Source organism: Actinia tenebrosa, unplaced genomic scaffold (genome assembly GCF_029948245.1).
Source record: "Actinia tenebrosa isolate PJP-AT-01 unplaced genomic scaffold, QUT_ActTen_1.0 PGA_scaffold10__47_contigs__length_13832649, whole genome shotgun sequence".
NCBI lineage: Eukaryota > Metazoa > Cnidaria > Anthozoa > Actiniaria > Actiniidae > Actinia > Actinia tenebrosa.
Window position 1 is genome coordinate 5,121,916 of NW_028292570.1, and position 27,859 is coordinate 5,149,774.

General features: G+C 43.2%; 1 protein-coding gene and 1 pseudogene across 2 annotated transcripts; one reads left to right on the forward strand and one right to left on the reverse strand.

Moving 5' to 3' along the window:
- Nucleotides 1–622: 622 nt before the first annotated feature.
- Nucleotides 623–27,818, reverse strand: LOC148912831 (uncharacterized; annotated as a pseudogene). Its single transcript, XR_016119109.1, has 3 exons — nt 27,439–27,818; nt 2,126–5,962; nt 623–895 (listed from the first exon to the last, which is right to left on the reverse strand). The product of XR_016119109.1 is annotated as an uncharacterized LOC148912831 (transcript).
- On the forward strand, nt 8,636–25,582 carry LOC148912832 (uncharacterized). The gene is made up of 3 exons (XM_089026312.1): nt 8,636–8,730; nt 8,859–9,486; nt 25,461–25,582. The coding sequence occupies exons 1-3, from the start codon at nt 8,692–8,694 to the stop codon at nt 25,580–25,582; spliced, it is 789 nt and encodes a 262-aa protein (XP_088882438.1). The 5' UTR covers nt 8,636–8,691.
- Nucleotides 27,819–27,859: the final 41 nt, after the last annotated feature.

Genomic DNA, 27,859 nt, shown 5'->3' on the forward strand with positions numbered 1-27,859 from the left:
TATCAAGGAGAATCGATCCTAGATTACTCAATGTAGTAGCAAGTGTTGGAGGATTTTGATCATACGCCATCTCTTGAATAATCAATGCTCTCAAAAGACATTTCTGCGCTTCTTCATACTAGCCCAGATGACGGAGGTTCAATCCTAGATTAATTAATGTAGTAGCAAGTGTTGCATGATTTTGATCATACGCCATCTCTTTAATAGTCAAAGCTCTCTCGAGATATTTCTGCGATTCTTCATACTTGCCCAGATCAATTAGGTTCAATCCTAGATTACTCAATGTAGTAGCAAGTGTTGGATGATTTTTATCATACGCCATCTCTTGAATAGTCAATGCTCTTTCGAAACATTTCTGCGCTTCTTCATACTTGCCCAGATGACTGAGATTCAATCATAGATTATTCAATGTAGTAGCAAGTGTTGGATAATTTTGATCATACGCCATCTCTTGAATAGTCAATGCTCTCTCGAGACATTTCTGCGCCTCTTCATACTTTCACATATCAAGGAGAATCGATCCTAGATTACTCAATGTAGTAGCAAGTGTTGGAGGATTTTGATCATACGCCATCTCTTGAATAATCAATGCTCTCAAAAGACATTTCTGCGCTTCTTCATACTAGCCCAGATGACGGAGGTTCAATCCTAGATTAATTAATGTAGTAGCAAGTGTTGGATGATTTTGATCATACGCCATCTCTTTAATAGTCAAAGCTCTCTCGAGATATTTCTGCGATTCTTCATACTTGCCCAGATCAATTAGGTTCAATCCTAGATTACTCAATGTAGTAGCAAGTGTTGGATTATTTTGATCATACGCCATCTCTTGAATAGTCAATGCTCTTTCGAAACATTTCTGCGCTTCTTCATACTTGCCCAGATGACTGAGATTCAATCATAGATTACTCCATGTAGTAGCATGTGTTGGATGATTTTGATCATACGCCATGTCTTGAATAGTCAATGATATCAAAAGACATTTATGAGATTCTTCATACTTGCTCAGATCTCGGTGGCTCGATCCTAGATTACTCAATGTAGTAGCAAGTGTTGGATGATTTTAAACATACGCCATCTCTTGAATAGTCAAAGCTCTCTCGAGATATTTCTGCGATTCTTCATACTTGCGCAGATGACGGAGAATCGATCCTAGATTACTCAATGTAGTAGCGAGTGTTGGATGATTTTGATCATACGCCATCTCTTTAATAGTCAATGCTCTCTCGAGACTTTTCTGTGATTCTTCGTACTTGCCCAGATCAATTAGGTTCAATCCTAGAATACTCAATGTAGTAGCAAGTGTTGGATGATTTTGATCATACGTCATCTCTTGAATATTCAATGCTCTCAAAAGACATTTCTGCCCTTCTTCATACTTGCCCAGATCTCTGTGGCTCGTTCCTGGATTACTCAATGTAGTAGCAAGTGTTGGATGATTTTGATCATACGCCATCTCTTGAATAGTCAATGTTCTTTCGAAACATTTCTGCGATTCATCAAACTTGCCCAGATGACTGAGGTTCAATCATAGATTACTCAATGTAATAGCAAGTGTTGTATGATTTTTATCATACGCCATCTCCTCAATAGTCAATGCTCTCTCGAGACATTTCTGTGCTTCTTCATGCTTGTCTAGATCGCGGAGGTTCGATCCTATATTAATCAATGTAGTAGCAAGTGTTGGATGATTTTGATCATACCCCATCTCTTGAATAGTCATTGCTCTCTCGAGACATTTCTACCCTTCTTCGTACTTGCCCAGATTAAAGAGAATCGATCCTAGATTACTCAATGTAATAGCAAGTGTTGGATGATTTTAAACATACGCCATCTCTTGAATAGTCAAAGCTCTCTCGAGATATTTCTGCGATTCTTCATACTTGCCCAGATGACAGAGAATCGATCCTTGATTACTCAATGTAGTAGCAAGTGTTGGATGATTTTGATCATACGCCATCTCTTGAATAATCAATGCTCTCTCGAGACATTTCTGTGCTTCTTCATGCTTGCCTAGATCGCTGAGGTTCAATCCTAGATTACTCAATGTAGTAGCAAGTGTTGGATGATTTTGATCATACGCCATCTCTTCAATAGTCAATGCTCTCTCGAGACATTTCTATGCTTCTTCATGCTTGCCTAGATCGCGGAGGATCAATCCTAGATTACTCAATGTAGTAGCAAGTGTTGGATGATTTTGATCATACGCCATTTCTTTAATAGTCATTGCCCTCTCGAGACATTTCTGTGCTTCTTCATGCTTGCCTAGATCGGTGAGGTTCAATCCTAGATTACTCAATGTAGTAGCAAGTGTTGGATGATTTTGATCATACGCCATCTCTTGAATAGTCAATGCTCTCTCGAGACATTTCTGTGCTTCTTCATGCTTGCCCAGATCGCGGAGGTTCAATCCTGGATTACTCAATGTAGTAGCAAGTGTTGGATGATTTTGATCATACGCCATCTCTTGAATAGTCAATGCTCTCTCGAGACATTTCTGTGCTTCTTCATGCTTGCCCAGATCGCGGAGGTTCAATCCTAGATTACTCAATGTAGTAGCAAGTGTTGGATGATTTTGATCATACGCCATCTCTTTAATAGTCAATGCTCTCTCGAGACATTTCTGTGCTTCTTCATGCTTGCCTAGATCGCGGAGGTTCAATCCTAGATTACTCAATATAGTAGCAAGTGTTGGATGATTTTGATCATACGCCATCTCTTCAATAGTCAATGCTCTCTCGAGACATTTCTGTGCTTCTTCATTCTTGTCTATATCGCTGAGGTTCAATCCTAGATTACTCAATGTAGTAGCAAGTGTTGGAGGATTTTGATCATACGCCATCTCTTGAACAGTCAATGCTCTCTGGAGACATTTCGGTGCTTCTTCATGGTTGCCTAGATCGCGGAGGTTCAATCTTAGATTACTCAATGTAGTAGCAAGTGTTGGATGATTTTGATCATACGCCATCTCTTTAATAGTCAATGCTCTCTCGAGACATTTCTGTGCTTCTTCATGCTTGCCCAGATCGCTGAGGTTCAATCTTAGATTACTCAATGTAGTAGCAAGTGTTGGATGATTTTGATCATACGCCATCTCTTGAATAGTCAATGCTCTCTCGAGACATTTCTGTGCTTCTTCATGCTTGCCTAGATCGCGGAGGTTCAATCCTAGATTACTCAATATAGTAGCAAGGGTTGGATGATTTTGATCATACGCCATCTCTTCAATAGTCAATGCTCTCTCGAGACATTTCTGTGCTTCTTCATGCTTGCCTAGATCGCTGAGGTTCAATCCTAGATTACTCAATGTAGTAGCAAGTGTTGGATGATTTTGATCATACGCCATCTCTTGAATAGTCAATGCTCTCTCGAGACATTTCGGTGCTTCTTCATGCTTGCCTAGATCGCGGAGCTTCAATCCTAGATTACTCAATGTAGTAGCAAGTGTTGGATGATTTTGATCATACGCCATCTCTTGAACAGTCATTGCTCTCTCGAGACATTTCTGTGCTTCTTCATGGTTACCTATATCGCGGAGGTTCAATCCTAGATTACTCAATGTAGTAGCAAGTGTTGGATGATTTTGATCATACGCCATCTCTTGAATAGTCAATGCTCTCTCGAGACATTTCTGTGCTTCTTCATCCTTGCCTAGATCGCGGAGGTTCAATCTTAGATTACTCAATGTAGTAGCAAGTGTTGGATGATTTTGATCATACGCCATCTCTTGAATAGTGAATGCTCTCTCGAGACATTTCTGTGCTTCTTCATGCTTGCACAGATCGCGGAGGTTCAATCCTAGATTACTCAATGTAGTAGCAAGTGTTGGATGATTTTGATCATACGCCATCTCTTGAATAGTCAATGCTCTCTCGAGACATTTCTGTGCTTCTTCATGCTTGCCTAGATCGCGGAGGTTCAATCCTAGATTATTTAATGTAGTAGCAAGTGTTGGATGATTACCATGATATAATTCATTTATCATTAGTACTGCTTCAAAAAATGTTTTCGCAGCTTCGTGCATAGCGTTGGTTTGGCAGACGTTTCCCGCGGCATTGAAGCAACAGACGTACTCGTAGTATTCTTGTTCAAAATTCGTGTTCTGTTTTTTTGGCGATAAAGATTCCGTTGTAAAATTGGTTAAATGCTTTGAGAGGTGCATAAAATGCATAGCTACAAATTTTGTTGTTGTAATGTGATTGACGTTGTTCACATCAAAGGCGTTTAAAAGTGCTGAAAAGGCATTAATTACGTTTACCAAGAAATGAAAACCTTCTTTTTTGCTCTTATGTAGAACAATATCTTGTAGACAGCTATGTACAACTTGATGTATACCAATCTCTTTTGACTGGTTTTCGGAAACATTTAGAATAAGTGAAGATGAAAAGACAGTGGCGGCCACGAGATCTTCGTCTTGATCGGTCATGCACCGTGTTACATATTGTACGACATATTCCAAGGGTATCCGCTCAGGGCCCAACGCAGACAAGAACTGAAAAGCATGCATCATAACCATGTCTGCAGCCATTTCTTTTTCTAAGGCCAACTTGACTGCTGCAGTCATCGATTGAGGGTAAGTTACGCTAATTGTTTTATATTCCCCTTCAGTCGCTTCTCGCTTGCCTTGTTGAATCTTCTGTAAATATTCTTCCCATGACATTGACGTTACATCACTTACACGCTTCATGTAAGTTGCTGCACACGCTAGTGCTAGTGGCTGGAAATCTAGAGCCTTCGCAATTTGTAAAATGCCTTCTTTATTTGAAGCAACGCCCGATATTTCAGAAAGTGTTTTTACCGCTTCATCAGGTTTCATACCGCGACTAAGGGATAAATGGTAAGTGTGCGAATTATTGGCATCAATGGATCGACTGTCTTGTGTGGTAAAAAGAATCTGACCATTGCCCTCCGTCTTCTCTCCCGCTTGTGGCAAGAATCTGAAGACTGATTTAACGTCTGTGACGTTATCCACAATCAAGAGCCATGAAGAATACTTTCGCAGTTTGGGAGCTACAAGAGTTTTAAGATGAATAAGTTTGTCTTCCGGAGAAAGATCTTTTGATGTTCCAATGCTCGTAGTAGATTTCTCATCACAGTTTAAAGTAATTGCAAATTCAATATATGATTGTATTAATGTGTCTGTACTGGATGCATTTAGGGCGAACACAAACTATACTTGATCTGTCGCGTTATCAGGAACATCATCGAAAACCCTCTCACCTATCTGCCTTGCTATTTCACTTTTGCCACAGCCAGGATTCACAGACAGATAAACAACAGTTATTTCATTTATTTTTGTGCTTCTCAACTTTTTCATCTTTTGTATTATCTCATTCATTTCGCTTGAACGATCGATAACTTCGTGGGATGGTTTGGGTGGCAAAACACAAAACGATCGTGGTTCCTCGTTACGTATTTTCTCCTTTTCTAACTGCTTCTGAGTGAGACGTAGTTCCTCTGTAGGAAATGTTTTCTGGTTTTTGATTGCCTCTATACCAGCAGTGTCTAGTTTCAGGGCGATAAAATCATCTATTCCCGTTTGCATAGAGGTTTGAAAATCCCTTTCTTTTAGCTTTCCATCAGACACATGAGCAAAGACTTTATTACGGAACTGACGTAAATCATCAACGCATTTCTTAACAACGGGATCGAGACCCTTGCCAATACTATCTGAATAAAGAATGGCAACAAAAAGACTGGTACAGTCCCATTCAAGTCTATTGCCATTTCTCAAAATTAAAATTTCTCGTGAATTTCTCTTACGACTTTTAGAAGATTCCATGCTGTACAAATCAATGCCATTCTTAGCCGTATCTTGCCACTGGCCGTGTGTCGCCTGGTAATGAGTGTCCCATAATTGTTTGAAGACTACTCGTAGTCCGTCAGCAATGATTCGAGTGGTGATATTGCAAACCCTGAAGTAGTTAAGTTCTTCTGTGGAATACTCTTGTGCTGCGGCCATCTGCAATAACAATACAATCCCAGTCAACAAATAATTAAGTACGAATCAACCAAGGACAATACGAATTTCTTTTAAAAATCACTACTTTGTATTTTCTTCGTAAATATTATAACTGTATACATACATTAAAAACATCAAACAGCTGCATCACTTACGTTTGGACAAATTAAAAACCATCGAAAATTAACCAATGTCGAAAATGGTTCTATGGTCGAACACTTTTAAGTCTGAAAGCTATTTATTGACGGTATTTAACTTGCTTCATCTTTACCACTACTTGTCTAATTAAAAATAGTTTAGAATAACTTTTTCCAACCCTTTCAGTTCAAACTCCTTTTGACCTGAAAGACCACACAAGCCCTGTAGCTCGTTATAAAGAATGAACTATTAAGTCATTGCTATTTCGAAAATAAGAGACTTTACTTGTCCAGGAGGTCATAGTCATAGTGTGTCCACCTCTAACTGGTACACACAACAGCGGTGTGGTACCATGTGTACACCTGTACAACTGTTACACACAGCAGTGGTGTAGTACCCAATTGTCCACCTGTAAAGCTGTTACACACAAAAGTGGTGTTGTACCATGTGTCCATCTGTACAACTGTTATACACAATGGTGTTGTACCATTTGTCCACCTATACAACTGTTACACACAAGTAGTATAGGGAATGGGGGTTCCAGCGCAATCTCAACACGGGCAAGACCCGTGTCAAAAATCCACCTACGGAAACAACCCACTCCAAGTGTGGTTGGGGGCAACAGCGCAAATATGTTAGTCTATATATGGAGTGCGAAGATTGTAAAGAGTTTGCTTATGATTTCTGTGTAAAGTGCTTGAAACCCAAGTTTGTTACCCCACCACCAAATAAGTATATTTGTTGTGGTAAGAAAATGCAAATAGAAGACGACACGTCAGCACAGTGTTACGAGTGTGGTAAGAATATTCGTAATGCCGTACCAAATGCTACCAAAGAGCAATATTACGCCAATGGAGGTCGTAAGAAGACCCCATACAAGAGAATAAAATACTTTAGGGACTGGATGAGTCATATCCAAGGTTATCGGCCGGTATATTTAGACAACGAAGTAAAGAAGAAAATCGTAGACCATTTAGAAGAGCCAACCCCGCAAAGCTTAAGGAAGACATTGAAAAAATTAAAACTAAGGAAATATTACAAAGCTATTCCCTATCTTTTGTCTGAAATTACCGGTAAGTCTATTCCCGAGGTTTCTGATATGACAAAAGCCGAGTGGATGTTTTGTCGGCTGAATAAGGATATTCCTTATTATCCTGATGTAATTTACGAAATATTTTACAAAATAGACCCCAACCACCCCCTGTTAGGATGGATTCCGAGAAAATAAAAATGCAAAACTGGCGTTTATTTTGCCAGAAACCCCACTGGGGAATGCATCGCGCAGAACACCAAGCTATCCCCAGTGGGGTTTTTTGCATTTTGGGCTTACGGGGCTTATTTCATCCCGCGCCAGAGGCCCTCTAGTACATACACATATATCTTTCTTACGACCCACCAGAGGGTGAACTCCGGACAGCGTCCCGAGACACCCCCTGACTTTTCCAACTTTTCCAATCGCGAAACCCCCCATCGCGGGGTTGAATCGCACTTTCTACCCCTCCCCCACGGTTGCTGTGAGTGGGGGAGGCTTTTTTTTCACTCACAGCAACCGGTCCAAATGCATCTACAGCGAGGCTCGAACTCGGGACTTTAGGCCTCCCCAGCCCCAAAGTCCACGATCACAAGCGAACGCCAGACACATCTGGACGCTTATCTATGTGAAAATTATTATATTTAATCTGCATATTTTCTAGACTGACGTTCGATATGTAAATAGAATCCCGTCACGCTCTTTTCGAAGCAGATGTTTACTGAGCAAGCTTTCTTTGAAGCTCTTCTTTCGCTTCTTGATAGATCTTTTTGCGAGATTCCTCGGAACGATCTTTCACGATGGTTTTTTTATTCCTTATGTCCGACTTTAGTTTCTCGTATTTGTCTTCTTCAGCTAAGATAAGCGAGAATTCTGCGTTGTCTATCTTTCTGTCACGCAAAGCCTTTGAGACAAGGTCAATGATCGTATTTACTTTAGCCCTTGACAGAGCTATTGTCGTGTCATGCTTGGATATTTTGCTTGACAACTGTTTCATAACGCCTGTTGTAACAGCCGAAATAATACCGCAGACGGCGCCGACGCTAGCCAAAGGAACTCCAACGATTATTCCCGGTCCAGTAAGCGAAGTAGCAACGCCAGAGCCTGTTAACGCCACGGACATGGAGCCGGAAGTTATCGCGATTTTATGTAATATGCTTCGGGCTCTAGCATACTTTTTCCTGACCTCCTCATAGTGCTTCGTTTGACCCTCTAAGTAAGCGAGGATTAGATTTGCCTTATTCAAGCGGAAGTTCTCGGCATTCAATTCATTGGGTTTTGTAGGTAAATCAGGATAGAGTGGAGGTGCTGATGGTATAACATCCATTATATATACTAATGTACGACGCTTTTGGGAATGATATTGAGGAGCAGCCACATCACGACAACCGGGATTACTGGAACTGGAGGGCCTTTAGGAAGATGTTTCCGCACGCGGATGCTAGTAAGTTCGAAAGGAGACCCGATGGGATTTACTTCAACGGCTCCAGAATGTACAGCAATGCGGATTTGAAACCTACGCTGGTCGATCAGATAGACAATCAACTGAAGAATTCTGGTTATGTTAAACCCACACCAACACATCCAAAACCCGTGCAAGGTTGGTCAAAGGAATTATTGCTTGGTACCGGTACTTATCCGATACCCGCGGTTTCATTTGATAAACATCCAAGTTTGGATTTGACATTGAACATGCGGATCTCTAACAACCATTCCTTTTCGTTAAAGGTGCGAGATATCTTCAAAGACGTACCCATTAATCATACCACCGCTAAGGAATCTCATGAATGGTTAAGTGGTCCTAACATGCGTTATTGGCCGCAGCAACTAAACTTTGCGGTTTGGTGTGCCACCAGCGGCTGCGGTGTAAGTGCAAAGTTGATGAAGAATTCGATATTTATGTTTCATTTTCACTTCACGGTTAGGAGAATACTACATGAGATGGGCGTTATTGCGCTGCCGGGAGATGCTGCGTTTTATCCTAGAGATAACAAATACGACGTTCCAGCCTATAACAGGCTTTGTAAGGAGTTCGGTGTTGTAGGGAAGGATTTTAGATGCACTACCGGTGCTAACAATGGTTTGGGACATATTTGGGCTTATTGGGGGATTGGTGGGCATGTGCTAAGTGATAAGGAAGTTCATGCGCTGCAGTTGCGATGGGACACGGGATATCACAAAGAAACTCACGACAGTAGCACCTTCTTTGAACCAAATACCAAAACCACTAAGGAAGTCAGAGACGGACCTCTGTTCAAAGATGAGGGCGGTAAGTATGCAGGGGCTAATCCACTGATTATCAAAATTACCAACGACGAGCAAACAAAGCAATATCTTAATTTCATACCCCCAGAAGGTAAAGGACTAACCAAAGCCGGCCTTGCCCGTTTAAACCGCAGCATAGAAGCTTACGTGTATTCTATCCTTGGAGCTCAGGTAAACACCCGATCCAGCATAATCGGAAATACCGGCGCCGCAGAAGAAACGCGAGCCGAAGCCTTGATCTTATTTGAAAGTTCAATCTTGGAGGGCGACATTAGCAAGGGCGTACAGCGTTACCAACTAGCCATACAAAATTCTAAGGCGAGGTTGGACTATGCAGTAGCCCCGGGTTGTTGGTTAATGCCCAGTAATTTATCTATAAATACTGGTTCCGTAGTAGGATACAACAACAAACTTCAACGAGCTACTAAGGATATGAAGTTTGGGGCGAATGACGTGAACTCTGACACTCTTAGGAACATTCCTCACTTCGTAGAGAAGCCAAAAAAGTCACACGAAACGAAGCTACCCGTAGTTAAGAAACCATCAAAGAAGGTCCTGCCTGCGATACCTGAGGAATATGACCATAACTTATTAAAAGCCGGTCTAGCAGCTGCAAGCATTGGTCTGAGCTATTATATATGGCGATGAACAACCCCTACGTAGCTGGAGTAGATTGTGTTTATACGACTTACACAGGCGAGAAAAAATACACCCAGGCATCTTGGGTTGATGTCACGGGCATGTCCGTGAATTTGAATTACTCAGGAAAGAAATTGATATTATGCAGCATTTCTTTGGGGGCCGTTAGCAGTGCGAATGTAGGATTTCGTTTCTGTGACGACAATGGAGTATTACAGCCCATGCGCGCGAAGACAAACAACAGGGAGCCTACGCATTTCTCAGTAGAGCCGCCAACGAATAGCTCTGAGAATCTTTCCGTTTGGACTTTCCACATGGTTGCTGATTGCCACGGGAAGGTAAAGCTGCAGATAAGAGTAGATGACACCGGGAGTGTTTGCATAAATAGCATAGAAAATCAAAGGAATACTGTCTATAACCACATGACCATCAGCACTTTGACGGTAATGAGCCTTTAAATATATGAATCCATACGTGAGGGAAACGCGTTATACCCACCGCTTAGATGAAGAGGGATATGACAACGGCGCCTGGCATGACGTTGGACTGTGGGTTGAGGTTGGGGGAACTGCATTGGTCATTTGCACTATTAGCATTAATGCAAATACGCATGCGAATGTGGGGTTTAGGCTTATCGATGAGAATAATAAGCCCCTGCTTCCTTATCGAACTTCAACGAACACCAGGAAAGTTACCCATTTTTCGATGGAGCCCTACACTAGGTCCTCTGAAGACCTAACGCCAGTGACTTTTCATATGCTAGCCAATTGTAAATATGCTAAGTTGCAAGTCACTTCTGATGACGGCAAGTTTGGGATAAATCGCATAGGTCGCAGGCCTGCTAATGCAGCCTGGAGTCATAAGCCCATTTCTACCATGAGTGTGTTGCCGTTGGCCCCAAATTACCAGGGTGGTGCTAATACTGTCTTTCATTATCCTCAAAGCAGGGCACCGCCCGATGAGAAGGATAAGATCAAGCCTTCATCTTCTTCAGGAGGACCACGCCAATAGCTACAACTAATATCCAAATGTTATTCCCCACGAACTTTAACAGTTCTCCGCCGGCCCTAAGTGCCAAGGAAACAACTGAACCCAGCAGCCCAGGAAGACCGGCTGCCATCTTTTTTCCCAAGTCCGTTAGTCCATTGCCTAATTTCTTTACGCCCGCGCCTGTAGCCTTAAGAGCGGATAGGATAACTCCTACTACGCTCGAAATAGCGACCGCGAATGCCAGCGGAAGACCATACTTCACCAGAGCTCTTTTTACCTTTTCCTTGGTGGTAAGCCCCAATTCTCTTTCCAGGTTGTCCTTTTGCGCTTGTAATTCCGCAACCCTCTCCTGAAGGGCTTCTACTTCCTTTTGAGCTGCCTCCCTTTCCTCTTCAGTACGAGTTTGGTCATTGATTATTTCCTGCTGCCGCTCTATTTGCCCCTCCAGGTCTTCAATGGCCTGATCTCTTTGTCGGATTTGCTCCTCTTTAGTGTTGATTTCGGCAACCAACTGCCGCCGTTCCTCCAAAGAGCCGGTTATGGTGATATGCAAGTTTTTAGCTTCTTCCTTGCTCATGTCTAGGTCTTGCAGGGCGAGCTCGAAAGCCTTTTGGGCTTGATCTCTTTCACGTAAGGCATTTTCTTTTTGTTCTCTAAGTTCTATCATTCTTTGGTTTTTGTCGTCAAGTTCTCTTTTTTGAGCATCAAGGAGTAGTCGGTTTTGTCTCATGTAATCTGCCTCCCTTTCCTCCATTGTTTCCTTTAGTCCTTCGACTTCCCTTATCGCTTCGATGCCTTTTTGTTGCCGCTGCATTAGGGTCTTGAACTTTTCAAAGGCTTCGCTGGTATTTTCATCGTTTTCTCTTAGTCTTTCCACCAAATTAGGCCTTCCTAATGCGTCTTTGATTTCTTTTGGGAGATTACTGGTGAGCCTGTCGGAGTCTCTCCTTTGGTAGAGATCATACCACTTATCCCTTCCTTGGTACTGGATTTGAATTTGCCCCTTATCTCCGGTTTGGAAATTAAGGCGGGTCAAGTCCACATTTGGAAATTTCTCCCTTACGTCGTCTAAAAGCCCCCTTAGCATTTCAGTTCTTAGGTCCGTGGAATCCAAGTTTTGCAATTCCAAATATTCTGGAATAGGTCGCCCTGGGTTCCTTGATTGCCACTTGTCCTTTAAGGAACGCCAGGCCTCGCGGGCCCTACTTCCAAACCTATTTCGAAGCCTATCCCAAATATACTCGCGGGACACGTCGTCATTTGGGATTAACGTATCGTATTCTTCGTCGTTAATATCGACTTGACCTTCTTCGGTGGTGGGGTCAAAATCCGTTCCTTCTACTTCCATTATATATGATAAGCTCAAAGTTAAACCCCAACGTATTACCTAAGCAGGTTGGCGGACTGAAAGCAGAACGCACCTTTCACCGTGTCACCTTTACCCCCAGCAGCGCTAAGCCAGGTGAGACGCTGTATGTAGGCGTGCCCCGCCTAACGGATAACCTAGTGTTGGTTCCTGGCACCCTAGCACTAAGGTTTAACCTAGCAATACAGCCAGATACCGCAGACGCGCGTTACGTCGTCAATAATGCGGGTAGAAACCTCGTCTCAAAGATGCGTGTAAAGTTCGCCGGGGAATCCCTCTTGGACTTAAACAGGTACGATCTGTACACCACGTACAAAGACTTATGGTTGACTGCATTTGACCGCGCGCAAAGGATAGAGCAGGGAATCGCCAGTGATGCCATACGCAAGGTAAGAAGCGCAACCGACAGCGCCTCAGGAGAAGACGAAATAAAGACGGCTTATGGTACTAAATATGTCGTTCCATTAGATTTCGAAATTATCACGAACCACGGTGCATACTACCCAAGGCAGCTAAGCGAACTACAGTTCGAAGTAACCCTAGCAGACACTACGAACATCCTACAAGGAAAAGATGTAAGTTCATCAGCCGTGGATCCTTATTTCATCAAGAACTTAGAGCTGCAGTACGAGACGGTATACAGCGAAGACTTAGCACGTAGCGCTGGCATGGAATACAGCGCCGGGAAGGCTTTCCTTTACGATCACGTCGTGATGTACAAGACGTTCAGCTTTACAAATAACGTCGAAGAGGTCATCAACCAAAGCATTAACCTTCCCAGGCGCAGCCTCACGGGGATAATGTTGCTGTTCGCAAAGACATACACGGCAGGATTGCGCGACTCCGAGGCGTTCTTTAATCCTAACATTACCAACGTAGGTGTTAGCATCAACGGAGTGCCTAATAAGGTTTACTCACAAGGGATAAAGCCCGCGGATATGTACCGGGAAGTCGCACGTAAGTTTGGCGACCAAATTAGTCCAAAGGAATTCTTTAAGGATAAGTACGCGCTGTGGATCGACATGCGTACAACGAACGACGAAGACCTACATGGACAGGGATTGCGGCTGGTAAATACCCAGGACGGTATTACGTTGGAGATCAAGCGCACCAAACATGCCAGCGACACTACTAAGATCAACGCATATATCTTCGTCGTGTCTGACGCGCAACTGAGCGTAGAAATGAATCAGCTAAAGAGCGTTGCCTACTAGGCTCGCGAAAGGATAAAAAATATCCCTTACGTATAATATGCTCCGCGTATTCGAAAACAATGAAACTAAACTGCAATGCATAGTGCAAGGCGATGAGCTGTACTTTAAAGCAAAGGAGGTAGCAAAGGCATTAGGTTATGCAGACACCAAAGATGCTATTAAAGTCCACGTGCGGGACAAGCATAAGAAGAGACTTAACGAGTTGGAGGTGAATCGCCTCCCTTCTGGTTTACACCCGCAATCCCTGTACGTGACGGAGGCTGGTTTGTATCAATTGATATTCAGCTCCAAACTGCCAACGGCAGAGTCGTTCCAAGATTGGGTCTTTGAAGACGTTCTACCTACATTAAGGAAGAAGGGGAAATACTCGTTGGATAGTCCAAATAAGTTGATCATCAAAATCGAGACTGAGTTCGACTTACAGAAGAAGGTCATCGATAAGATACGCCGGTTTTACCCTACGCTGATATTAGCACCTGGACTCGGGGAATTGCAAGATACCACCAGTAAAAGGATAAAGTGCTGGCAAAAGGGCTACCAGGCAGGTCAACCCGACATCCTAATTCTTAACTCCCATAAGAAATACAATGGGTTCTGTCTGGAACTGAAGACGCCAAAGGGTAACGGCGTATTGTCCGACAAACAAAAAGCGGTATTGGCGCAATATGAAATGAATGGATACTTAACGATGGTAAGCAACGATTACGATCTGATCTGCAGGGAAATCGACCGTTACGTCGACGGCATTCGCATACCTTGCCCTTGGTGTGTTAAGGCTTTCAAATCGCATGAGACCTTACGAACGCACCAAAAGATATTTCATAGGTATAATGATTCTTGAACAAACTCACTGGCGCGACTTGCTACATGGCATTTCATACGAAATAAAAAATTACGTCGTCTTCGAGGACATTAACCGTTTAAGGTTAGTCCTCTTAGACGGCAGCCAAGAGTACAGTTTATGGGCACCTGACTGTGTAAGGTACGTACTGCAAGGTGAAGAATATACACACCTGCGTACCTATGGTAAGGTTAACGGCCGATGGAAGTTTGACATCGAACGTCGCCCGGAAGCTAATCCTCTGTGTGATTAGAAGTCATCCCCATGGGCGGTTAAGTATTGGTCTGCTACGGCGGACCTCATTTTTTCTGTTATCTGGTAAGCGGATACGGTAATCAAGGCTCCCCCTATGAACGCTGCGATTTGAGGAATCATATATCTTTCTCATTTTTCCAAGCCTTTCGTACCGCCAGGTAATGGTCTAAAGGACGTGGTCCGTCGTACAGGCAACACCAAATATGTTGACCGCTGCGTTGACAGCCACATTTATCGCAGATGCCGTCCCAGTGTTCTCGGTTCTCCCATTTTACTCCTTCGTAGTCGTCAAAGCATACGAAATCTTGGTCTATTTCCTTCTTACGTCGCGTGAGCGCCCGGCTGGTTTCAAGGGGGCAACATCGCTCTGCTAAATCGCCGTGGGTTTCACAGACGACTTCTTCGAGGTGGTAACGCCGGCAGCGGTATTTATGCCAGTTCTCTTCAAAGAGAGGTTCATCGCATCGGTGGCAATGGCCTTTAAGGCAGACTCTGTTCTCGCGGTGGTATCGTAGGGCCTGTACAGTGGACAGTTCCTTACCGCAGTCACCGCAAACAGTGCTGATGGTCTTTTGACAGACTTTCTTGGAAAGGTGGTATTGTAATCGTTGCTTGGAGCTGAAAGTTCTATCACATTGCACGCACTCCATTATACATACCTTATTTTTTATTGTTATTTTGTTAAACCCTGTAAGAGGGTTTTAGGATAGGGTCTATTATTTCTTGTTATTTTGTTAAGCCCCCATTAAAAGATGAGGTATCATTCTTTCTCATTGTTGAAACCAGCAAAAAGATAATCATGTTAACCATTCTTCGATCGTGATGATTTAACAAAATAACAATAAAAAATAGACCCTTACTTGAGACCTCTTTGCAGCATTTAACAAAATAACAATAAAAAAGAAAGACCTATGCTAATTCCTCTTGCTGGGGCTTAGTAAGATCTTCTTTGCGACCTCTTACTCTTCTCGAACGTCGTCTAAAGTCCTTTGTGCTTTAGTATCCGCGGGACACCAATGTCCAACGAAGTCTTCTTCAGAGAATACCTTATTACAGTGACAGCAGCTGTGTTTCTTACGAGGCGTCGGAGGGGTAACGATGATGCAGTCAGCAGGTAGTTCGCACGTAATGCAGTCCATATATCTATGGGGGATATCGAATGAAGTCCTTAATGGACTCCTTAGCCCAGCCCGCCATTGTCAAAAGCGCGCCAAACCGTTCTGCACGCTTCAGACCACACATTTCATCGTACAATTCCTGTACGCGCTCTTTTAACCGGTCTATCTCTTCCCTTTGCATTTCTATGGTGTCTCTTTTATCCTTTGCGTCGGCGGTAATCCTTCTTACTGCTTCCACTGGTTCCATCTATATATGAACCCAGATCACATGCCTTGTAACGCTCTGATAGTAGGACCCACCGGCTGCGGAAAGACCCAGTTCATCGTGGAGCAGCTATTAGGATCCTTTAGATACCGCTTTGACTACATAGTGCTGCTTTGTCCCACCTACGTGAATAACCGCACCTGGGAAGGCATAGGAGTGAAAGATGACGACTTCTTCGTAGATATCTTAGATCCTAACGAGTTATCCAGCCATTTGAAGTTCTGGCACAAGCAATTCCCTAAAGATACACAGACGCTCCTCATATTGGATGACATTGCCTGTGGGGACGACGTAAAAAGGCGCACCTCCGAATTAGTGAAGCTCGCCTTTAGCGGCAGACATGACAACATTAGCGTTTGGTTGCTCTCGCAGCAGCTTACCAGTGTCTCTAAACCCTTCAGGGAAAACATAGGCTCCCTGGTCGTATTTTATACTCCAAGTAAGTCTGACCTGGAAACCATTTTAAGCGACTACGGCGGTGAGATAAGCAAGGAACAGCTGCACGAATACATGCGGCATTTAAAAACGCACCAACATTCCAAGATGATCTTCTCTTTGAGGTTTCCGTATGACGTTAACATATATGGACATTGAGCAGCTCATAGATGAAGTCCCCACACAGCTAAGTGAACAACTTAACATTCTTGTGTCTTCTGGGAAGTGTAAAGAAATGATAGGTAAGGAACTTACCCATGAGCAGGTTAATAAGCTGTCGGAAGAGGAGGTTAAGAAGTTCCATAAGAGGTACGAGGCTGCCCTTGCAAGTAAGACCACGGACGCCGTAGCAGACTCCGCTATCCGACTTGCCACTAAATTGCTTGGACTTGCGCTGCCCATAGACGACGTGGAGCAACTGCGGAAGGACATAAGCGAGGACTATGTTATCGCCCAAGAACTTAAGATAACCTGTGGGTGGTTGTCTTTGAAGTGCGGTAAGTTAATGGCAGTCGCCTCTGCGGCACTTCACGTAGCTCAGCACGTCGACTTGAAGGAGGTACTAGGTTCCTTCGGAACATCTTGGAAGGACTTCAAGAAGGACAGAGAAGTCGAAAAGGTCTTCCAGGCGGCACTTGCTGATGATCAAGTCGCCTCAAGTACCTAGTCAAGTCGTTGTCAAGTCACCTCAAGTACTTAGTCAAGTCGTTGTCAAGTCACCTCAAGTACTTAGTCAAGTCGTTGTCAAGTCACCTCAAGTACTTAGTCAAGTCGTCCTTAAGTCATTCTCAAGTACTTAGTCAAGTCGTTGTCAAGTCATTGCCAAGTCATTGTCAAGTCGTCATCAAGTTACTTGTCAAGTCCTTCAAGTCCCTTAATATAAGATGAGTGACACCGAAGAACAACCACCCGTAGAAGATACCAAGATTACCAAGGCTAAATCTCCGGGCAGAGTCGCTGCCGGAAAGAAGCTCGCGGAGATGAACAGGAAGAACAAAGCCAAAAAAGAAGAAAAGGTGGAGGAAGAGGAATCCTTCATTAATCCTGGGTACGTCATTGGCGCGTTAGGAATCGCTATAGCAGCAGGCAGCCTTTACTTACAATGGCGGGCAACGAAGCCAAAAGTAAAGTGGGAGGCCGCAACATATCACGCACCTGTGGAGGTTAGAAAAAGTAAGATCCCTGAAATGGAATAACCTTCTCGCTTTGTAATATAATGTCGACTGCGTTGTTGAAAACTGTTGAAGAAGCAGCTATCATTACTTCTATTGTTGCGGGTATTGGTTGGGTAGGTAAGAAAGTGCTCAAAGAAGACTTTACTGAAGATCCAAGCAAGAGCTTCGCTAACTTTGCTAAGATGACCGCTGCCGTAGGCGGGGCTATCATGCTAAAGGATTACCTACGGAAGGAAAAGTACCTACCTAATGTATAATGGTTAGCTTAGTCGCAGGTGGAGTCATTGCAGCTTTAGCATTCACTGGAGCTAATTATGGTGGTCAATATTTAGATAGATTAGTTAGAGGCGACCGCAGCGGAGATTTAGCCGCCGAAAGGAAGAGACACGACTTAGCGCTGGAGAAATATCAAAGGGACGTGGCGGCTTGGAATGAAAAAAGACAAGCTTACAGGGATTGGTTGGACAAGAACTACCAAGACAAAATGCAGGCGGATAAGAACTTTGAAAATACAGACTATGCCTTTAAACTTTATGCGCAAGCGCACCCCGCGACATTAACGGGGTTAAGAAGGCCTCAGTTTAAGAATTACTATCAGCCTTCTAAGAAACAAAAAGATAGTGAGCTGGTCTTTGTAGGAGTCGCAGGGCTGGCAGGAGGCGTAGCTTTGGCGTATCTGCTCTAACGAAGGAAACTGTGTTTCCTGAAATATATGATCGTCTTTTTGGAAAGCGACAAGAATAACTTTACCACTTATTTGAATCCCCCCATTAAAGCCCATAAGGTTCGGCTGGTTAGTTGCTCTTTGTACAATTCTTGGTATAATTTAGTCAATGCCTTGATCACTGAGCATAAAGGCGGCGGCAATTATCAAGGCGTATTGCTGCCCGATGGACATTACACACCAATCACCCTTGCTAAGGAATTAGCAAAACACGGTTATACTCTCACCACAGGATTGCCGCACGAAATGACCCTCAAACATAATATGTCAAATTATTCAATGACTTTTGGAAAGTCTGACCCATTGGGATCTTTATTATGTGCCTCGGGCAAGACAATTACCGACACAGCCATACCTGTGAAATGGAAAGTCGCATCCTCTTACGAAGTCTATTGCGACTTGGTCCATAGTTACAACAATGGAGAAAAGTCTTCTCTTATGTCCAAGTTTCTGCCCAAAGGGAATCCATTTGACCCAGTAGAATACACCCCCATTTCTTTGAGCTATGACTTGTCTAATTTGGTAGAAAGCATAAACATCACCATTAAAGTGGACGGAAAGACGGTGGATTTTAACGGACGTAAGATCAATCTTGTTTTGGAATTCATATAATGGGCCGCGTAGAGGACAAACTTAAAAGGATTTACTATGGGCCGGAAGGCTATTGGAGAGGAGCGTCAGCTATCGAGAAACTCGCGACCGCGGCCAGGGTATCAGATGAAACGGCTAAGAACTGGTTGAAAAAACAAACCCTCTGGCAGGTTTATCTTCCCGTGCCTAAGTACATTCCCAGGCCCAGCTTTACCGTAAATACCCCCAATGAAGTTCATCAGGCGGATTTGCTCTTCTTACCGCACGACAAGGTGAGAAGAAAGACCTATAGATACGCTTTGACCGTAGTTGATATCGCAAGCAGATACAAGGACGCCGAACCCATAACCAGCAAGGATTCTGGGGAAGTCGCAGAAGCCCTAGGTAGGATTTATAAGCGCGTCTTGAAATGGCCTAAGCTGCTGCAAGTGGATGCGGGGACAGAGTTCATGGGCGTGGTTACTAAGACCCTGAAAGACCACGACACTAAGATTAGGAGAGCCGAAGCTGAGTACCACAGGGGTCAGAGCATTGTCGAAAGATTCAACAAGACCTTGGCCGAGCGTCTCTTTGGGTACCAGTATTGGAAAGAGCTGGAAGATCCCTCCAAACGCAACAGGGAATGGACTCAGAGGCTCCCCCAGGTCGTCGCGGCTTTGAACAACGAGGCGGCCAGGGCTACGGGAATGAAACCCAAGGATGCCATAAAAAAGAAACACGTGGAACACAAGTCCTACGTCAGAAGTTCGAGGGCGGTCTTCCCCCATGAAAAAAAATTAGGTAATGTCACAGTCCGATATCTCTATGAGCCGGGTGAATTAGAAGGAGGATCCAAAAGAGCTACGGATCCTAATTGGTCTTTGGAAACTTACCAGATCCGAAGCGTAATAGCTAAGAAGGGTCAGCCCATCTTGTATTATCTTCATGATGGTCCCACGCGTGGGTTCGTCATGGAAGAACTGCTTATCGTGTGATGTCCGAATGCTATCGTATGCACTCCGTCATCACACATCCATCGCTTACCGTCAAATGCAGACAGTGACACCTTCTCCTGCGTGACGTTATGTATCTGATGACCATAGCTGCGCAGGCTGTTCATCTTATGCCGCTGTTCCTTGCGTGTTCGTAATACGTTGAGGTAGGACTCGTGCGTAATGTCCTTCTTAACCACGTACTTTTTTACGCCTTTAGCTTTCTTTTCTACGCCGTCTAACTTTAGCACGCTGTACATCTTTGGTTTCAGACCCACGTATTCCACGATGGGTTTTCCTAACATTTCGTCTTTCATCTTCCCAATTACCTTCTTATTCTTCGCAGAGTAAAGGAAGTGCTCCTTCGGGTAACCGCTGGTGTCGTACTCGTCTATGTCGGGGAGGCAGTCTTTGTAAACGTCTTCCGTTTGCACTTCTAGAATTAGGGAGTCGGTGTCTGTGTACAGGAGGCGACAGCGGTCTCCGTACTTTGGCTTAAGCTTATCGTAGTAGAACTCGTACATAATCAGCTTCGATAGATCCAGCACCGTAAAGCCTGTGTAAACGGGCTTGTTTAGTAAGAGGTTTGCCCTTTTCATGTGAATCACGTAGAAGTTCAGCATTTCTACGTATCTAACGAAGCCTGGCTGTGACACGTATGCTTCTGCTTCCTCTTTGGTGCTGACTATTTTTACGCTTACGCGCTTGCGGATGTTCTCCATTGTCTTTCCGAACACGCTGTTGTTCATCAGTTTAAAGAGGTTTTTCTCGAAGTCATTTTTCGCTGCGGTACGCTTTTGCGTGTTAAAGTCAATGTAGGGGCGCATCCAGGGTTCCTGCGTGAATTTTAGGACTCTGTGGATCTTCTCTACGCGCATTCCGTGTCGCACGTAGAACTGCAGGTTGCGGTAATGTACCACATACTTCTTCTTATCCATCAGGTTCATAGTTAGTTTCCTGTACGGTTTGTAACCAGGGCACATTTGCTTTTGCAGCGGACTTAGCTGCTTAAATGGTATCTCTATCGCTTCTGGTGCTAAGGGGAACTCATTGTGTTCGTCGTGCAGGCGCTCTGGGTACTCCAGATCCACTTCTAAGACGTAACCCTTGTCTTCCTCCTTTCCTACCTGCATGTAGAAGTCTATCGGCTTCACTGGATCCCATTCGAAGTCTCTCACAGGTAGGTACTGTGACATTGCCCAACCATAAAGGTTATTCGCATCCAGGTAGTAAATGTATGTGGTTGGTTTCTCTGGGTCGTGCTCTACTAAGGGGTTGTTTGCGCGGGCGTAACGTCGGCTGGGCCCGCATACGCCGCCACGAATACCGTCTTCCATAAACCGATACATGTCGTACTCCGTTAGGAGATCCAACTGCGCATTTGTCTTCTTTAACAAAGCACTCCAGCTGAGCCCAGGAGCCGTGTAGAAATTAGCGGGATCCAATCCGTAATATTCCATAGCCATCTTTCTGAAGCTTTGGAAAACATCTGCAAGCAGCACTACGTCAGACCTTAGGTAGATGTCGTGGTAGTCCCCCATGTTCTCACAGGAGTACTTTTCCCACACGTCTAACGCATGCTGGTACTCCTCATCCTTTATACCAGACTCGTTTAGGGTGCTGTAGAAGCGATCTTTGGGTGGTAGGGGTTCTTTGAATCGATCCCAGGAGTCCATGTATTCGTATGGGTACACTCCTTTCCTTTCCGCGCCGTATTGACTGGAAATGGGAAAGTTGGTGTTATACTTTACGAGGTTTGCCAAGGAGTCCGCCATGAACTGCTGCGAGTCTAAGAACTTCAGCTTGCCCACAGTTACGGACATGTAGCGCTCTTTGTTGTTGGGTATGCATTTGACGTCGGAGCCGTCTGTTCCTTGTAGTAGCAAATGGGAGTCGTAACCGCGGAGGTTGTGAAAGAACACCGGAATCTCCATGTCTGGATTTACTTTGAAGTTTATATTGCATTTCCAATGAGCCGCTCCTCTGTATTTACCCGTGATGTGGCAGTGATCCCTAACCTTATCCACATAGAAATCCTCAACAAATGCTTTGTGGCAGTGAATGCAGTGCGTGGAGGGCTTTCCCGGCTTCTCACCTTTCTTAGCATACTTCCCGCATTTAAAATGAGCTTCTCCTAGATACTTTCCATCTTCATCCCACGCTTTCTTGGCTCGTCTTCCAAACTGAAGAAGCGTATGTTGGCAAATGTGGCATTTTTTTGCCTTGTTAAAAGCCTCCTGGTTCTCTTTGGTAAATTCCATCTTCTTTGGACATCTTAATTGTTCTCTAATCTCTCCCTCCTCTTCTCGCAATGCTTCTAGAAACTCATTAGCTGCGTTCTTACCTCGGTAAATCACAGGAGGGTTTGCTTTACCGTCTGATCTGACTACTATGTAACCAAAGGAGCAGATCTCGTGTAATCCTACCTTATTCGTGGCGCCACGTTTCTGCTCTTCCTTAGTTATCAACGCTTCGAAGTCTGCATATATCACGTAAGGCACTTGCATCTGCTTTTGATGGTCTGCGTATGAAAGCTCTTTGTTGGTGGGCATCTGGATCCGTTGCGCCACTTCTTCGACTCCGCGGCAGATCTCATCGTGTTTCTTTAGGGCATTTAAGGATGTAAATGACAGCAAGCAGCAGTCGCAGAAGTACTTTTTACCTTTGTGCTTAGTATGTCTGTAGAATAGTCTGCTAATGTGTTTAACCCATGAGTAGTGTCCGCCGTGGTAGAATAAATGTACGCGCTCTCCTTTACTTTTTGACAGAACTAACGGTACTATCGTCTGCTCTCTGACTCCGTAAACGTTAATTGCTAGATCGTTTATTTCCTCAAATATGGGGATGTCTATCAACTGCATGGGAAATTCCACACCATCCCACTCTAAATCATCTGTGGGATACTTACTTGTCCTACAGGGATCCTTCTCTGCTGGATACAGTGCAGACCTGATTGCCCACATAAAGCATCGATTGTCTTCATTCTTCACGTTTACAATAGCCTTCTTCCTTTCTACCCACGTTGGTAGCGGTACGTAACTCCCCCCTCGTATGGGTACGTACCTGGCTATACTTATCTCTATTCCTTCAACCTCCTCTTTTGTCCAACCCGATCCTTCTTTCGTGTAGTTAGACAGCGACTCCATTATTGCTTCTAAGGCTTCACTGAGTGACCTATCCAGATTCGTGGATTCTAATATCACTAACGACTTTGATCGCAACATTGCTGTCGTCATTACCTCGTCTTTTGACAAACTTACTTCTACCATTATGCTCGCTTTCAGGGCTCCTAATTCTTCTATACCTTTTCGGAGAGTCCTTTTAACCTTCCTTTCTGACTGACGCCAAAACTGTCTAACGTCAATCTCACCGTTACCGGGTATTGACACCGTGCTGAAGTTGCTTTGGGATTCCATCTATATAATAGGAAATATTTTATACCTAATACCAAGCACTTTTTAAGTCGTCGTAGTCGTACTCACAGTCCTGACAATGCCAAAACAATTTAACCTTAGTCTCAAACTTCTTACCACATCCACAATCATAACTGCTCATACACTTCGTCTTCATTTTCAAATGCTTTTTCAAATCCGCTTCTTTCTTAAAAGTTCTCTTACATTCTTCGCACTCCATATATAGACTAACATATTTGCGCTGTTGCCCCCAACCACACTGGGAGTGGGTTGTTTCCGTAGGTGGATTTTTGACACGGGTCTTGCCCGTGTTGAGATTGCGCTGGAACCCCCATTCCCTATACTACTCACACAACAGTGGTGTTGTAACATGTGTCCACCTGTAAAACTGTTACACACAACAGTAGTGTTGTACCATGTGTCCACCTGTAAAACTGTTACACACAATTGTGGTGTTGTACCATGTGTCCACCTCTAACTGTTACACACAACAGTGGTGTTGTAACATGTGTCCACCTCTACAACTGTTACACACAACAGTGGTATTGTACCATGTGTCCACCTGTATAACTGTTACACACAACAGTGGTGTTGTAACATGTGTCCACCTGTAAAACTGTTACACACAACAGTAGTGTTGTACCATTTGTCCACCTGTAAAACTGTTACACACAATTGTGGTGTTGTACCATGTGTCCACCTCTAACTGTTACACACAACAGTGGTGTTGTAACATGTGTCCACCTCTACAACTGTTATACACAACAGTGGTGTTGTACCATGTGTCCACCTGTAAAACTGTTACACACAACAGTGGTGTTGTACCATGTGTCCACCTCTAACTGGTACACACAACAGTGGTGTTGTACCCATGTGTCCACCTCTACAACTGTTACACACAACAGTGGTGTTGTACGCATGTGTACACCTGTAAAACTGTTACACGCAACAGTTGTGTTGTACCATGCGTCCACCTGTACAACTGTTACACACAACAGTGGTGTTGTACCATGTGTCCACCTCTAACTGGTACACACAACAGTGGGGTTGTACCCATGTGTCCACCTCTACAACTGTTACACACAACAGTGGTGTTGTACCATGTGTCCACCTGTACAACTGTTACACACAACAGTGGTGTTGTACCCATGTGTACACCTGAAAAACTGTTACACGCAACAGTTGTGTTGTACCATGCGTCCACCTGTACAACTGTTACACACAACAGTTGTGTTGTACCATGCGTCCACCTGTACAACTGTTACACACAACAGTGGTGTTGTACCCTGTGGCCCCCTCTAACTGGTACACACAACAGTGGTGTTGTACCCATGTGTCCACCTCTACAACTGTTACACACAACAGTGGTGTTGTACCATGTGTCCACCTGTACAACTGTTACACACAACAGTGGTGTTGTACCCATGTGTACACCTGTAAAACTGTTACACGCAACAGTTGTGTTGTACCATGCGTCCACCTGTACAACTGTTACACACAACAGTGGTGTTCTAACATGTGTCCACCTGTACAATTGGGTACACACAAAATGTGAAGTATTTGAAAAAGTTTCATAGAGTACAAACACTATAAGTGTGTAACATAAATACCACTAAATACTGCTAAATTATGCTAATCCTATTGTTTTCTATTGTTTAATTAGCACTATTTACTACTAAATAGTGTACTCTAGTGTCACCCTTTGCTTTCTGATCTGCTCATTATGATGCATTCACTTTGCATTAAAAATAATCCCGGAATATTCTGCCAAAACTCCCGCGGTATGACCCCAAGGCGTCAAAAACAAAAAACAAAAACAAAAAAACAAAAAAACAAAAAATCGAAAATAAATGTACAATGCAAAAAAAAATTAGACTATCTACTTTTTGTATAAAAAAAAAGTTTAAGTTTAGATCCATTTGTCCAAAATATTAATAATCTATTACAATGTTTTGTCTTTGACGTGATGCATGACAGGTATTTAGATTGGCAAAGCGTTTTTTTTAAGCATACTTTGGTTAATAAAATTACTCTGAAATAGTGAAGTTATTTTAAACTTTTTCCACAGATTCCCCAATATGTACTGCATTCGATAATCAAGAATACAAGAATGAAATATGTTATAATTTATCAGTTACCATAAGGCTTCCAGTGCAAGCTATGGAGAATGCATGGCTGATTAGACTGTAAGCTTTTATACAAAAGAGCTGCTACGGTGTGTGATTACGTTGACCTTTTCAAATTATGACAGGTTAACAATCCACCAAGATATTATTAGAACTAACGTAAGATCATTACTATTTGACTAAGCTCAGTTAAATATGAAGATCAATGCCGACTAGCACTATTATAGTGTATACACTTATTTCATTATAAAGTTAGCCACGCCTGAAAAGCTACAAAACTGAGACTGTCAAGGATTATGGGTAGATACATTTTACATGTTCCAACTGCTTGATAACTGTTGATGGACTTGAGCTTTTCTACCAATAACAAGATCACCTCCTCAGAGCATCCTCAACTGCTGTAGTTTGTGTAAAAAGCTTCACTTGTTGGATATAAAACATTTCCCCATGATTCTCAGCGATCACAGCTTTCTAGGTTTTTGGTGACTAACTTTATTGAAATAAGTATATAGTGTATAAAACAATGAGTAAAGATGAAGAACACCAGAATACTAAATATAATCTATTACTATTATTATTATCTATTTATTATTATTCCCGTACATCCTCGGGTTTCCATTTTGAGTAGAGAGTTGTGTGTTAAGTTTCTCCTGTGCTTTGAGAGTTTTTTTCCCTGATTCTTCCGCAAAAATGAATTCTAAATTCACTGAATTTAATTATAAGTGGATGAATAGCTACTCAGTAGATATACCACTGTTAAATCCCATTAATTTACTTTATTTTATAATTATTTAATAGATGCATTCAATTATTTAATGAATTTTGTTCCTCTTTTTTTTTGTCTAGTTGTGGTATATTTAATTATTTTGAGTACGTTTCTTGTTTTTTCTCGTTTTCTCTTCTGTGTTCAAGGGTTTTTCTACGTTTTTCCTTCGCAAAAATCTTAATCTGGTCTTTGGCAGGGGAGCCTGAGCTGTGAAATCACTCTCAAAATGTTCAAAGTTATACAAATTACATGGTTGGCTTTCAATGCTTGTATCAAGGACTAAATCCGACGAGACCCCAATCACACCTTATGCACTAGTCAATTGAAACCCCCGCCCCCCGTCCCCCGACCCCAGCGGCTAGCGGGGCACTGAACGGAGACGTGACGCGTTTTTAATGTGCTTTTAAGAGCATGATTGCACCGGGGGTTCGGGGATTTAACGAATGGTTTTCTCAGCGGGGAATCGAGCGAGGATTTTAACGCTCGCTTGAATGTGTAAGGGCCTGGAAACAAGAGGTCGGCCATCTTGAAAAATACCAAGGAGGCGTTGTGATTCCAAGCACAGGCAGCCCGTAGCCTAGTACAAAGCAGTATGTCCTACACAAAACACATGCTCAAACAAACTTATAGCAGTTTCTACCTATACACTTTTACACTGAACTCCACTGATAAGAATCTTTCTTGATTGTAGCCTTAATAGGTTCTTATGTGGAGGGGTCTTAAAATGAGAATTTTAGCCTAACAGGTTCTTAAAAAACCCAGGTTCTTATACGCGGGTTTTGTTTAGTCGTTTCGGTCAGTTCGAATGTAGAATCAGATCATGATTAATCTATTAAAACTACTGCTTCGCAATATTTACAAGCATTGTTCATTTGAGGTTCAGAGCCCATGGAAATATTGAGCATTGAATATTAGTGCATGGAACACACAACAATTGGCTCTGTGTAGCACAAGAATTATTTGGAGTTGGCGTGATATGTGTTTCTTGTTGACTACTAAACCAAAATAACGGGGCCACAATAGCGGGGGTTTTAACAGTGAATGTGCCCCCGACTACCGGGGAAAATGTCTGATTTTAACACCACTCAAATGTTAAATTCCCCGGTATTTCGCGGGGGTTGGGGGGTGGGGGTTTCAATTGACTAGTGCATTACCTTCACTCCAAGATGTTCAGTTTAACTTTAAGCACCTCTAACTAGATGCCTTGGTTAGTTTTCTTCGGTTTTCTAGAAGTGAAAACACACAACAACGAGTATTGTTTTTGAACGAGTCAACTTCGAGCCCGAGTCACCTTCGAGCCACGAGTCAACAACGAATCACATGTGTTTTGAGTATCTTTCTAATCCATATTTACGAACGAACATGAATTTTTGTCTGAATTAAGGAATGATTCGAAAAACCGCTGACCCAAGTACCCCGAGTTTGAGGCAACAGTTGTGATCACGTCGTGATAGAAGAGTGATCACAGGTAAAACCTTTTACATGTGATCACACCGTGATCACAGAATGTGATCCAAAATTCATGATATCACACTTGAAGAATATTCATAGAACCTGTGTGTGATCACGCCCAGT